This window comes from Neophocaena asiaeorientalis, unplaced genomic scaffold (genome assembly GCF_003031525.2).
Source record: "Neophocaena asiaeorientalis asiaeorientalis breed wild unplaced genomic scaffold, Neophocaena_asiaeorientalis_V1.1 scaffold46, whole genome shotgun sequence".
NCBI classification, from domain to species: Eukaryota; Metazoa; Chordata; class Mammalia; order Artiodactyla; family Phocoenidae; genus Neophocaena; species Neophocaena asiaeorientalis.
Window position 1 is genome coordinate 5305329 of NW_020175393.1, and position 15163 is coordinate 5320491.

The following is a 15163-nucleotide window of genomic DNA, read 5'->3' on the forward strand; positions in this document are numbered from 1 at the left end:
ATATAGGTATAACGGGCATTTAAAATACATCAGCCATCTGAAGAGAGATAATGGCAAGTCGAAAAGTGGCTCTTTTATTTTGCCGTTTTTTCTTACCAGCTTTGTGAAACACAGATGTTAAAACTGGCACACTTGGTGCCCAGCTGCCCTCAGTAATTCTCTGCAGGCTGTCCATGATTCCTGCTGGATCATGGGGAGCAGCGGAGGATAAACAAGTTATCTCTGGCTCTCTGTGGCACTGCGTGGGCAAGAGATAGCGACCACATCAGGAAGAGGCCTTCCTCCCTGGGGGTAGTTCTAGCAACAAAGGAATTCCTTCATCCCCAGTTCTTCCTTGAGTTGGAACTGAAATGACTGGCAGCCTTGGGTCGCTTCCCTGTGTATATATATGTGTATTTGGAGGGTCGGGCAGTAGTTGTGCTTCCTCCAGATTAAAGGCTTTACTTTTTCCAGGAGCTGCCTTGATTACCGTAGATTAAATCTTGGTTGTGGGACCATTCTCCCAATCCACCAGAGTGTATTCATCTAAACTTCTGTATTGAGGCAGAGGCCCTAGTTTGGCATGGTGAAAACAACAGGCTTTGGAATTAGACCAGGTTCATCTACTTACTAGTTAGTTCTGTAACTTCGGCAAGTTATATACCCTCTTGGAGACTCAGTTTCCTCATTGGTAAAATGGGGTCCAAGGCATGTGCTATTATGCTTACCACGTGGTAGGCTTGTAATAAATGTTAGATGCCACTGTTCATACATCTCTTTGTCTGTTTTTTTCATTTTTATTCATTTTGTTGATACTTAAATTTCCTTACTGCCTTTGATGTCTTTATATTAAGCAGACTTCTAAAGAAAGATCCACCTGTTAACATAGCATCTCTTTTGGGAAAGAGAACTAGTGACCCCCTCCTGCCTCCTCTCCCACCCCCCACCCCCATTTTATCACCCTATGACAATTACTGACAGTTAGATCTTGGGTCCCAGTACATTGGAAGACAATCATAGTCATCAGGGAATACTTCCCGAGGGAGGCTTTCATTAATTGTTAAATTAACTGTGGAGGGCAGAAGACTGTTGCCATATTCCATGTGTAGGAGTGCCTCTGGGAAGACTCAGATGTTGGGAGGGGAGTTGCTGAGGAATGAAGCTGTAGATAGGTCAGTTTACTCAAGAAAGAGTATTCTAGGAGGCTTTTGTAGTTAGGGTGGCCTTTGGAGTTAGCTCAGACCTTAGGTAAGATACCTCTGCAGTTAGTTCCCCAGCTGTGTGACCATGGGCAAGCTGCTCACCTGTTAAATGGGGCTGACTGTATGTCCTTGATTTCGAAGACCACTCAATTTAATAACACCTTCGAAGGAGGTGGCGGAAACATTTCCTCATTAAATTATTCATCACTTGTAGCCAGTGGTGTGATATTTCCTGGTTGTAGAAATGTTTATGTGATTTTTTTAAAAGGTGTATTTTACAAACGAAGCAATCTGGTAATGCCCAGTTTCAGGGATGTTGGGAAGATTAATAAGATAATGTATGTTAAGTGCCCATCCAAGTTAGTACTCAGTGAATTGTAGTTATTATTAACAGATGAAAGGACATGAAAAATAATTTGATTGGGAACATCTGAAGAAAGAATTTTAAATGGCAAGGTCATAATATGACCAGGATCTGAAATTGGACTGGAATGAGGGGAAAGAGGACAAAAGGTCAAGTAATATTATAGAGGTAATTGAGTGTGTAAATAAAGAGCAAATTTTACCTCTTTACAGACAAAATTTTCCCTTTTTTAGTGATGAGTCTGTGGTGTATGTTCTAATGTAAACAGAGGGAATGTGGCAATCATGTGGGATAAATTCACTCCTCTGTTATCTTCTGGGCATATTACAGTATTCCTGAACTTGCCCCATATAAGCTGCTAGTCACAAAAAATAAAGCATTGACTAACTCACAGATAACAAACAAAAAACATTTTATTTTTGTTGTTTTGTTTCTGTTTTGTTGTGGGGGAGGGTGGCTGGCTGGTTAGGGACTTCTCATTAGTTTATTAGTTCAGTTGCCTGGCCAGGAAATTCTTTGCCTATGTTTCGAACATCTTTATGTTTTGATTAGAGTGATAACTGAATTTTTAGCTCTTCTTTCTTTTCTTTCTTTCTTTTTGCCCCAGGTCCAGCAAGACTATGAATCTCTGTTCCAAATGCTTTGCTGGTAAGTGCAGAAAAAGGGTTTTCAATTTAATTTTCTTCTTTTGGTTGTTTTTAAGACTGTCTAAATTATTTTAAGACTGTCTACCCTTTTTTGGGTTTATGCATGGGGTTTTATTTGCTTGTGTGTGAAAGCAGTTTCTCGTCACTAAGTTGCTTCATATACTTGCTTAGGACTGTTGAAACAGTCTTCCCTGAGTGAAATGAAATCTTGTGTGTACTTGTACCAAACGAACTTTCCTCAGTTTACAGTTGTTGGCATATAGTGGAATTGTAAACACTTGTGTTGTAGTAGGGTAAAATATATATGTTCGTCTCTGATCTTGATTTGAATGATTAATGGTGAATGTTGCTTTTACCAATGAGAATACAAGAGAAAGAATATTTTCAGGTTGGAGTCAGGAAGAGAATAATGCTGAATTAGGCTTTCTAATCCAATCCCTCAATGAAATCACCTTGGGTAAGTCACTTAATCTCTTTGGGCATTAGATTCATCATTTGTAACATGAAGGGCTTAGGCTTGATGTTTGCCAAGGGCCTTTTCCACCCCCTAAATGCTGATTGGTTGACTCCTTGAATTATGACTCCTTAATGAAGTTAAAACCTTCAGGTGTTTTTTTTTTTTTTTTTAAAGAACTTCACATCTAATGATCTTATGTAAAATAACTAAGTCTTACTAATTAGGATATGTTTAAGTTTCATTCTTTATTACTTTTTATTACTTCATTGTTTTGTCTAAGACAAACCTGGACACAAGTTAAAGTGGTAAGGACAGATTTTAATCAGTAATGTACCGCTGCAGTAGGGAAAAGGGGACTTGTGCAGAGGGAAATGGGCATTTTAAAGGGAGAATGAAGGAGTAGGGGAGGGGCTGCTAGCTTGGCTCAGTATAATCAGGGGAGTAGAAAAATCACAAAGGATTGGTTATTGTAAATGAGACTGGCAGGGTCTGTTAGTTGACAGTTATTGAAGTTAGGAAAGTTAGGATTTTATCCTCCTACAGAGATAGAGATTGAGGCCCTGTTCTTCCTGATGATTACATTTAAAGGAATGGCTTTCATGTCCTTGAGAAAGACACTCCTGAGTGATAGAGTTGTAGGAGATACACATATACATCTCAAAGGGACAGAGGAAGGGTTCACAATTTTAAACCGTTTTTCGTAAATGCTCTAAGATAGGGTAGTCAGGGGCCTATAGTCAGCTGTTTGTTGGAACAAATCTTAAATTCTTTTGGCAGCTTTGAGCTTTCTCAGACAGGCACTTTAAGAGGGACTAGGATCACCCTAGGGAAGGGACCTTAAGCTGTCTGAAAACTGTGTTAGTGGTTGTTTAAATCTGTTAATGTGGGGAGATATGAGTGTATAAAATCATTTGTGTTGGGAGTCGGTAGTTTTTTTAGGTCAAGGTTGAGGCCTGGTAGAGAAGAGGGCTCAGAGGAGCCTGGCTGGAATTTGGTCGAGGAGAGAATCTTTGGCAGTTTTCATCTTCTGTTCATTGTGCTATTTGGACAAGGAAATGATCATAGTGTAAGCTTTAGACCTTTATATTTATGCCACAACTAGGGGATAGGTTGATGGAGTTGGGAGGGCTGGGGAAGCTGGCAGTTTGTATCTGTTAAAGGTCTGGAATTTGTCAAATACTGCAGGTTTTTAAAAGAAAAAATACTGGTAAGTTTGGTTTTTATCCAGCTTTTAACAGAATCTCTGCCATGTTAAGTGAATGTATTGTGCTTTTCTTACTTTGCATATCTACCATTACAGATATGAAGAAATGCTTCCTCACTGATGAGAGTTTATATATATGTGTAGTAAAGATGAAGTAGCAATGAGAGAAAATGTATATTGTGTGTCTGTCTCCACATAGAACTAGTTCCCCCTGATAATTCAGTAAAGCATGCCTGTGGGAGAAGCCAGGCACCTGTGAGTCAGGTGGCTCACATCAGATACTCAAAGAACTGTCTCATGTCCCTAAATAAATATAAAGTTAAAAAAAGTATCAGCGAAGATAGTTCAGCCATGGTCTTTGCGTTTCTTTGGACTTGTTACAGTTTTATTTTCTATGGTTATCATTATTTATTGTATCTCTGGTGGTCTGTGTCCATTGACTCTTTACACAGCTTAGTTATTTTTGCTTTTAAAAATATTAAGAGGATATTTTCAAGTGTGTAAAGAAAATACTCTCTCCTTCTTTATCTTTGCCCCCACACTCCTGATTTCCCCAACATCAGTTGAAAGGAATGACTTGTAAGTAACGTCCTGCTTGCTGAAGCAGCATTTTTGGTGTTCTTTTTGAAATTCAAGAGAAAAAAGATCATTGAACTTTAAAGATACATTTGTGCATTTTGTTTCTCTATGAAGATAGGGAGAGTATAGAAATGCATTGTAGCAGAGGCATGAGATGTGAAAGACAACATGAAGATTACTTTGGCCAAAGCCACTGTGATTTTAAATAGTCTTTTTAAAGTGTACAATGTACTTTAAAACGTGGAAAAATTAAAAATAGCTATTGTGTGCCATTAGGTTAAAGAGATTTTTCAGGATTCCTTTTTAAAACTATGGTGGAAAAGTGAGTTTGTTATAACTTGTTTACATGAAATTGAATGAAATGAGTAAAAACATGTTTAAAGTCTTGTCTAGTTTTGGCTTTTCTACCCCCTTTATAATATTCTACCTGTCATGCTATTCTGTTTTTCATTAAACATTTCATATTGTTTTTCGTATGACTTTACTAAAAGAATCAGTAAATATCTATATATCTATAATAGAAAGCAACAAAATTTCATGACATGGTACTAATAGTTATATTCGGATGATATAAACACTGGTCGAAACACTACTTTTTAATGCAGTTTTTCAAACTGTGGGTATTGTGATTAATTAGTGGGTAGAGAAATCAATTTAGTGGGTCATGATCCACAATTAAAAATTGATTACAATAGAAAACAGTCTGAATGCATCACAGATATTAAGGATAAGTATTGTTTGTAAAACTTTCATTTGAGTTACACGTTATTTTCATTTATATGTGTAATGGGTTGTGATGTAAATATATATTACTGTGGAGTATGGTTTAAAAAATTTAAAACCACCAAATTGCAGAAATTCACTAGAAAGCCATTGAGTTACTTGAGATCTCATTTTCTTTGCAGAATAGGGCATATTTCCTTTCTGTCTTTAGGCAAGGTGTTAACCAACTGATTTCTTGTGATCTTTGTTCATTCTGAGCTATTGACTTATTTGGATTATACGATTTTCTGTGTGAAAGCATGAACTAATCCCAATTGCCTACAGCTGTGTTAAGAAGATATCTGAACAGTCAACCATAGCATCTAAAGGGTGGTCTTGCCTCTTAATGACCATAGAAATGCCTGGGGTATTATTTTCTGTTTGAGTGCAAACCCAATTTTTGAATTTGTGAGTTTTAGATACCAACTGGTCTGGATATTTAGGGACATTTAGTACCAAATTCACAACGACCTCCTGTACTACTGTATTGAAGCCCAGCTATCATAAAGCAGTGCTTTTCACAGAATGGGTTTGCTAAATAAAAGTGTGTATGACAGAAACGTCAACCAGGATGATCACAAGGTGGGGAAGGCAGAAATTTTAAAGAACTGACTGAAGTAACACCTCTAGCAATGTGGCATTATCTCTACCACCCTTGGAAATGCTTGCTGTGGGGGACAGAGGAGTCTGGTCACTAGGAAGTAGCTATAATCCGTAGACCATTTTTTATACTTTATAAGGGAGTGAGCTTGAAGATAGGTCCCAAGGGATAGAAGATTCTTTGAGTAGCACTGATGACAGATGCTTATCAGAAGACAAACTTAACAAGTGCTCAGTGTAAAAAGAATCAGTTTGGTCTTGTGGACTTTTAGGCTGTATGTATATGGTTTTTAATAATTTTCAGCAATTTCTTTAAAAAACGGACACTAAAATGTCTTATTTATTGACTGAAAAAAGTATTTAATTGAGAAATCAAAGTAAGCAATTTCTTTTTAAACTATAGACATGATCTGAACATACCGTTCCATTTAAGCCTAACGTTTAGGAAAGTTGCTATTCCATGATTCACATAAAATTGGAAAAATAAAGGAGGGATGATTATTCACAGTGCAAGAAGGTTTTTTTTTTTTAAACCTTTTACAGAATGTTTCCTTTAAAAAGGAGTACTTTTAATGCATTACTATGTCGATTTATACAAAGACAAGAATAAGACTAGAAGAACTAAAGTGTGAGGAGTCTCTTGTCAGTTGAAGATTAATTAAAGCAGATAAAACATGGTTTTTAATTTTCTGAATGGTTATTTAATTTTCTGAAAATTAGTTTCAGTGTAACTTTTCAAATATGTGTATTTCTTAATGGAAAAATAGTTAAGCAAGCTTACCTTTGTTTCATGGTTAGTTGTACCTTGTGCCTTGTTAGTGGTGAAGAATATTGCAATAAATAAAGAAAATGATACATGTCATGTAGGAAGCATATTCTGGTAATGACTCTAGAGCTGTGTATTTGGTTTTGTAAGAATCTGTTTTCAGGTACCCATTCAAATGAGTGATCTTAGATGTTGACTTCTGATATTTAACATTGGAGAGAAATATGGTTATAAATGAATATATTTCTATTAGCCTTTGTCAGCTTGAGAAAATTATTAATTTTGTATAGTAATTTCATCTTCACTTTTATTATTTCTTGATATTATCTTATAGTTATTGTTTTAAACTTAAAATGGACTTTGGAGAGGCTTTAAGGGATCGAAATAGCTAGTATTAAAGCAAGATTTCATTTTCCTCATTGCTGCATACTTTGTGTCCAATCTGAAAATTACCAAGCTTGTTCATTGTTGTTTAATCTTCTGTATAAGTCCAAAGTGATTATTGAATAATAGAGTTTTGTAATTTATACTCTTAACATGCCATTAGGTTATTTGGGATTTTTTTTCCTTTTAATGATAACATATGGGCATTAATTAAATGCTGATAAATAACATAGGGACATTAATTAAATGTTGATTGAAGCACGTGTTGTATATTGTTTTTAGTTAGACAACACATTATATGTATATAGTTGCATGGAATAAAGCTGGGTGAAGGTAACGTGAAAATTTTAATTTTGGTAGTCTCAGAGTAGGAGTATCTGGGGGGGGATTTTAATTAATTTTGATTTTGTCTATATGTTGAGACTTTTATTATTAATTAACTGTAAACATTATAAATTTTTAAAAAGTAAAGTGCATTCTACATATGTCTGACAGACTCCAGAAGTGGTTAGTTTCATTTTGGAATGAGCAAAATAAAGTTGGCTGTAGCTAGCAGCATAGGGAATCTCAATGTTGACATCCAGGGTAAGTGATACAGCAGTGGTGGGCATAAGATGGAATGGTAAACCAAATGCAAACATTTTTCCTTGAGGTGACTTGAGTTTCATGGTAATTTCCAGAACAGGGCAACATTCCCATTTCACAACAAGTAAACTAAAATGTTTCCTCATGAACCTGGAACTCTTACTGCTTTGGAGTTACACTCTAATTTCCTTTCTGCTTCCATTTCCTGTTAGAAGTTTGGACTGGAAGTGAAGTGTTAGAAGTTTGGAACAGAGTGAACCTGAAAATTTTAAGCACTTCTTGTAATGCATGTTTCCTTTTAGAAATTGTGGGAACCCCATATCCATTAAATAGTGTAAAAACAAACAAATAGTGTAAAATAGTGTAAAACAAAACACCCACTCTAATGAGTCATTTTATATAGCATGTTGAGGGTTTGGGCAGTATAGTAGAATCTGTATGCTTGTCATACCTTGATTTTTCAAATCACTTTTTCCCAGAAGAAAGGCAGCTGCTGCTCTTAAAATGAAGCATTTGAATAGGGTATTTATGTCTTTGTAATTCTGTTAACTTGATTACTGTTGTATACTGTTTGATTTCTTTAAAGCTGAAAATGGTTCTCTGAACCATTTTATGTCCATTGGTGGGTGTCTGTCTGGTGTGGGTGTCTGAAAATTCAGAATATTATAGTAAGTAATATAATAAACGTCCACAAGCCAACCCAGAATTAACGAACGTTTTGTCTTTTTTTTTGCTTTATAACATGTTTTAAAAGGGAACTAAAATCATATAGGTTTCTTTTACCCCAGTCATCCTCTTTCTACCTCGGAGATAATCATTATCTTTCTTATCTTTATATTTATACTTTTTTACTATGAATAGGTATTTATATAAACAATGTATGATTCTGTTTTTAATATGTGTAAGTGGTTTGTTACAGTACTTATTCTATAAACTTGTATTTTTTAAAATAATGCTCTTAGAAACTAATCATGTTGGGACTTCCTGGTACACAGTGGTTAAGACTCCGTGCTCCCAATGCAGGGGGCCTGGGTTCGATCCCTGGTCAGGAAACTAGATCACACATGCATGCCACAACTAAGAGTTCACATGCCACAACTAAGGAGCCCGTGAACCGCAACTGAGGAGCCCGCCTGCTGCAACTAAGACCCAGTGCAACCAAATAAATAATAAAATAAATAAAATTTAAAAAGAGAAGAAATTATGTTGACACATGTTACTGTAGTTCATGTTAATTATAGTTCATTAAATCTAGTTCATTATAATATTCTATTATAACAAATGTCTTAATATACCCGAACAGTCTTAGTTTATGCTTTTTATATCAGTGAAATTAATAACATCCCTTTGTACTCCTCCTCAGTGTCCCAGTTTGGTTGATAAATTATTGGTCACCTTCATTATACATGCTCCAGTTTATCTAGTCCTCTGTTTGATGGACATATAATTTTCAACTACTGTTTTTATACCACAGTTTTAATAACCTCATGTTTTATCTATTTTTTTTTTTAACACTTGAATATGTTGAGACTGTTTCTGTATTAGAAACCCTGTTCTTTGTGGTGTAGCTTCCTTGCTCTCAAATGAAAGCAACTCAGAGGCAGCAGGTCCTTAACTGATTAGCAAAGCTGAACTCTGGCAGCCCTTTCTGACCTCTTAGTCTATAGCATTTTGCTGTCTTACTAATAAGCATTCTTAAATTGTGTGGTTAATTATTATGTTAGTCAGGATAAATGAAGCAGTGTGTTGAAGATGATGTTGTTATGGAAATTATGTCCAAAATAATTGCTGCATTTCTAATGGGAAACAAAATGCTCAGTGCTTTAAGTAGCAGAAAGGCAACTTCTTTTAGGCCTTGAGTAGAAAAATTGTGACCGTGTGTCATTCTTAAGTGGAAGAAATTTAATAGTCATTGAGTCTTTTAAGATAGTTTGGCTCTGTTATTTGGCTTTATTTCTGCCCACATATTGGTCTAAAGCTGTGGACTCTGTAATGGTGCACAGGATTGTCCATTGAGGCATAAAGAGAAGATGTTAGAATTTCTACTAATACTTATTTTTGTCATTCTTTAAAAATTGTTGGTTTTTATAATGTATATAATCTTATTGCTGTTAGTTTCCCAGAGTTGCCATAACAAATTACCACAAATTTGATGGCTTAAGACAACGGAAGTTTATCCTCTCAGAGTTCTGGAGGCCAGAAGTCTGAAATCAAGATATCAGCAAGCAGGGTTGGTTCCTTCTGAAGGGTCTGAGAGAGAATCCATTCCATGTCTCTCCTAGCTTTTGGTTTCTGCCAGCAATCCTTGGCATTCCTTGGCTTGAAGACACACTACTCCAGTCTACTGTTATTTTCACGTGGCTTTCTCTCCTGTGTGTCTCTGTCTTGTCTCAGGATGAGTGTCATTGGATTTAGGGCCCACCCTCATGTAGGGGATGATCTTATCTCAAAATCCTTAATTATATTTGCAAAGATCCTTTTTCCAAATAAGATTACATTCACAAGTTCCAGGTAGACTTTTTTCGGGGGAGGGGGTGGTTTTGTGAGGGGGCACACCATTTAATCCACTTCAGGAGTATATAACTATTTTTAAAACAAAAAGACATGTGAGAGGTATGTGCTCAAATTTTAAATTGATGGTGCTCTTCTGTGAAAGAGGCTTGGAGATCCCTAGTCCTTAGACCTGCTTAGGTTAGACGTGGTTGGCCCCTTTTCATGTAATAAAGTCAGCCCTCTACGACATGAAAAGTGACGAGTTCGATGCTAATGTTTCATGTTCTCAGTCTAATGCAAACTAAATCAAAATGATCACTTAGTTTTATGGGCTTCCTTTTAGGTTTGGTGGGAAAATGAATAACAGGTAGACTCAGGAAAGCACCATGAGGCTTTTTTTGTGCTTCACTGGTCTTGACTCCACCATGCTACAGGTACTTAGAGTAGTTTTTTTTTTTTTTTTTTTTTTTTTTTGGCTGCATTGGGTCTTCGTTGCTATGCATGGATTTTTCTCTAGTTGTGGCGAGAGGGGGCTACTCTTCGTTGTGGTGTGTGTGCTTCTCATTGCGGTGGCTTCTCTTGTTGTAGAGCACGGGCTCTAGGTGCATGGGTTTCAGTAGTTGTGGCACACGGGCTTACTTGCTCCACAGCATGTGGGATCTTCCCGGACCAGGGATCGAACCCATGTCCCCTGCTTTGACAGGCGGATTCTTAACCACTGTGCCACCAGGGAAGTCCCTAGAGTAGTTTTTAGTCTGGCTGTTTCCTTTGTGCTTGATTTAGAGGGTTATGGTAAGGTTGCTTTTTTATACTTTTCTTGGTTATAACCCCCTTACACTTAATTCTTAGTCCGCAGAAGGGGTGGTGGGAAAAATGATAGGCCATTAATGTATAGCTAAAATATGATCTTTAATGATACAAAATTTTATATCATTTAAAAGCCCCAACTGCTCAGCTGGGTCTTAGTGTGTAAAGTAGAACTAAGTGTATATTAATAGTTTTAACTATTACCAAAGTTTTAAATTTCTTAATTTACTTTTTAGACGAAATACTGGCTATAGAGAAGAAAAAAATACCTTAACCCAAGACTTCTGGTTTGGAGAAAAACAACAAGGGTGCATAATGTTAAAAGTGAATGCCAGGGCTTCCCTGGTGGCACAGTGGTTGAGAGTCTGCCTGCTGATGCAGGGGACAGGGGATTGTGCCCCAGTCTGGGAAGATCCCACATGCTGCGGAGCGACTAGGCCCATGAGCCATGGCCGCTGAGCCTGCATGTCTGGAGCCTGTGCTCCGCAACGGGAGAGGCCACAACAGTGAGAGGCCCGCATATGGCAAAAAAAAAAAAAAAAAAGTGAATGCCAAAAAGAGGATACTTAAAATAGTAATGGAATAGGAATTACTGTTCGTAAAATAAGATGAAGTACATGGACAATTATATCTATGTTTTTAAAAAGGCAGTAGAATACTGAAATGAAGTAATTGCAATAATAAGTAAGATTTTTGCAGTCCTTTTATATTATAAAGCCAATATTATCCCATTTGATCCTCACAACTTTGGCGATTTTGTATCTCCATATTACAGGTAAAGAAACTGCAGCTAAGATGGATTAAATAATGTTCCCAAGATTAAATTTTAAAGCAGAGAACTGAAATTTAATTTTAGGTGTTTACACACCAGTCGCAGTCTTCTACCACTATTTGATGTTGTCAGGAGTGAAGGTAGCTGGTGTAGACGGGGTTGTACTGTAAAAACCCTGCAAAGATGTAACAGCGGCATTATTTTGCATTTGTGTGTAGATTAGGGTTACACACTTTTCCTGTTCTCTTTTCTTTTATTTAGTTCAGTTGCAGTTTGTCTTTAGATATCACGGGAAAATCAGAGAAGCAGTGCTGGAAGCTTCACACAGTGGCTAATTTGGGAAAAGGTGTGCATGTGTGGTGTTTGTCTGATGCATTTTCTATTTTGGTGGTGAGATCTTCATTTCTTAATATCTTTCTTGTTCGTATAACTTTTAGCTCATTAACCTTGCTCTCTGCACTGCATAGTGATGCACTATTTCTAATTTAGTCTTCTGTTTTGCTTCTCAGAAGATTTTTTCAAAAATGTTTGGAGGTGTGATTTAATTGCAGGGCTGTTTTTTTGCACATTGTCAGTGTGAAGGCAAAGATGAGTTTCATATTTAGACAGTGCAAGCTGCAGGTTTCATTTGTTAAACCTTCTTGTTGGTGTTCCCATTTTCTCATGTATGCATAATAGCGTTGGAAAAAAGTCTTGTTTTGTTGTATCCATATTTAAGCAATTTGGCTGAGTTATGGAAAAGCCTGTCCTCTGCCTTGTGTATTTGCTCATTTGGAAACCTTGTATAGTTTATTGAGACACTAGTGATTTGTTCCCCAGCCTCCCTGTGGATTTTGTTCCCTATTACAATCTAATTCTACCTCCCTGTCCCATACTCCTGCACGGTTAATTTGTACATTTCAGGGCAGTTTGTTTCATTGTGTGTTTTTGTAATCCAAACTGAATCTAACCAGCTATGTGCTTTAGGGACCTGGCTTCGCCTTGCCAATTAGAACAAAGTGGTTACTGAGAAAGAGCATGTTCTAAATAAAACATGGCACCTCTGAGTGGGACTGACACTCATTTGGGAGTAAAAGAGATGGTTTTAACTCTTTGACTCACAAAGAAGGGCCATTACTAAAGTTCAGCACTTTTTTGGGGGGAAAGAAAGGTAAATATTTACCTTCATAAAAAAGTTTCGTAAATTTCCTTATGGACTGAATAAATTTAAAAGTTTGTTATTTCAAATCCACTTTTTCTTCATGATCAAGACATGTTAGCAAAATTCTTTAAATTTCTGCAGACTAAATTCTGCAGTTTCCAAGTTTTGAATTATTCATGTTTAGGAAGGTGAGGGTGTATAAAACTGTAGCTATATTCACCTCTTTATTTTTCTAAAAAGTCAAGTTTTCAATGTAATAGAGAACTCCCCCCCAAAAAAATGATACTTGAAAATTATGAGGAAAATGTAAGATTTTGCCTTAGTGTATGAATGTTACTTTATTTTTAGGTGATAATAGAATTTTGAGCTATCAGTGACTTAAGACTATTTGGAATTTTAGCGGCACTTTGATCAAATGTTTAAAGCACAAATGTCTTTGAATAGATCTTTATAGGCTGACAGTTTACTAATTCACTCCATAGGGGGACCCCTTTGTAAGTTGATTCAAATGTTGTATTTATATCTACACTAAAAAGAATAGAGTTCTGTTTTTAGCTGATATATCACATAAACTCTAGAATTCAACACTGGCACAAGGAAAGCAATGAAGGTGCTTGATTTTTTTTCTGTTTTCCATAGGACTTGATTTGAACGAAAAAATAGAACTTTATCAAAAGCTTGGAAATATAAACACCAAGGGGAAAGTTGTACATATAAAGACTGATAATGGGTTTAGACAACATTTTAACATTTATTAACATATACACGCAAGGGAGAACAAGAGGAATATATTTCTATGGAATAATTCAATTAAAAAGTATAGGGGGCTTCCCTGGTGGCGCAGTGGTTGAGAGTCCGCCTGCCGATGCAGGGGACACGGGTTCCTGCCCCGGTCCGGGAAGATCCCACATGCCGCGGAGTGGCGGGGCCCGTGAGCCGTGGCCGCTGAGCCTGCGCGTCCGGAGCCTGTGCTCTGCAACGGGAGAGGCCACAACAATGAGAGGCCCGTGTACTGCCAAAAAAAAAAGTATATAGGTATACCCTGTTGAAAAAAATTATTTCTGGAAAAATGAGCTCTGTACTGGAGGAAGCTAGTTTAATTGGACTAAACTAAACCTATACATTTCTAACACTGTCCTAAAGTCTTGAAAGCCCTACTGATGGTTTTAAGAGAAAGACATTATAACAGAATTATTAAAGGTCCCACACTTCATTTTTGAAGATTAACACCCAGAATGATAATATTTTAAGTTTGAACAGTTTTCTGAGTAAAGATAATTAAGGCTTAAACCTGCTGCTGCCTTCTTAGCACTGTTCTAAGCTGTGGCTGAACTAACAGGCCAAGACAGATAACTTTTAAAATATTCAGCATCTTCAGAAGTCACTGACTTTGCCAGCTTTGCATAAGATGACAATGGTGTTTTCTTTGGCTAATATGGTTTAAGATCCAGTAGCTATTAACCTCAGGAAAAGTTACTCTTAAAAATACTTTTAACACAGGTCCTAGGCTTCTAATGGCAACTGAAAGCTAGATTGTCCATTTCTTCTGTGCCCATTCCATTATGCAGTATATGTCGTAAGTGTTATATAACATTGTTTTTAGGAGGTCTAGAAGTGTTAAATCTCCATTAATCAAGTGGTATTAGAAAATGGTGATCATGGAATATTTGGAAGAAATCTTAGAGTCTTTCTAAAACACTGATGCTTATTCCAAATGTTTATTGAACTAATGAGTTTCAAAGTAAACTGAAGTGGTGGGGGTAAAAAGTGGCTTGTTTTTTCTTCTTTAATGTGTATCGTTCAAACTCCATTTCCTTTCTCCTAACATTGTAACTGTGCTCTGTTAGTAACCTTGAAGATGGGACCAGGAAGAAATCTATAACAAAGTGGCAACAACATTTTTATTTGTGAGTATTTGTAAGGGATTATATGCGTTTTTCTATTTACCATCTGTTAATTCATTTCCTGATTGTTTTGCAAATTACTTAAGCTTATTCATTGTTCAGTAGAGTAGGTACAGTTGACAACTTTGTGTTACATTTATTACAATTTTTTTAATCTTAAAATTTTTCTTAATGTGAGGCTTGCATTATAAATGAGATTTATCCCATAAAGCAACTAAAGAATCACTAAAATGTCCTAAAAATGTTTTCTACATCATTAGTACTTTAAGCCCCCCTGAACTTGACAAGTCTTTATTTATTTATTTATTTTTGGCAGTATGCAGGCCTCTCACTGCTGTGGCCTCTCCTGTTGCGGAGCACAGGCTCCGGACGCGTAGGCTCAGTGGCCATGGCTCACGGGCCCAGCCGCTACGTGGCATGTGGGATCCTCCCGGACTGGGGCATGAACCTGTGTCCCCTGCGTGGGCAGGCGGACTCTCAACCACTGCGCCACCAGGGAAGCCTGACAAGTCTTTAT

The 15163-nt window shown here is 36.8% G+C and overlaps 1 protein-coding gene across 1 annotated transcript in view; it reads left to right on the top strand.

Annotated features, from left to right (window-relative positions):
• Positions 1-2152: 2152 nt before the first annotated feature.
• The window catches only part of ZFAND3 (zinc finger AN1-type containing 3), a 204096-nt gene continuing 191085 nt past the window's right edge, over positions 2153-15163 (top strand). Inside the window, exon 1 of the mRNA XM_024765879.1 lies at positions 2153-2193. Within this exon, the coding sequence (XP_024621647.1) occupies positions 2166-2193 (28 nt within the window). The 5' untranslated portion in view covers positions 2153-2165. The remainder of the gene's footprint in view (positions 2194-15163) is intronic.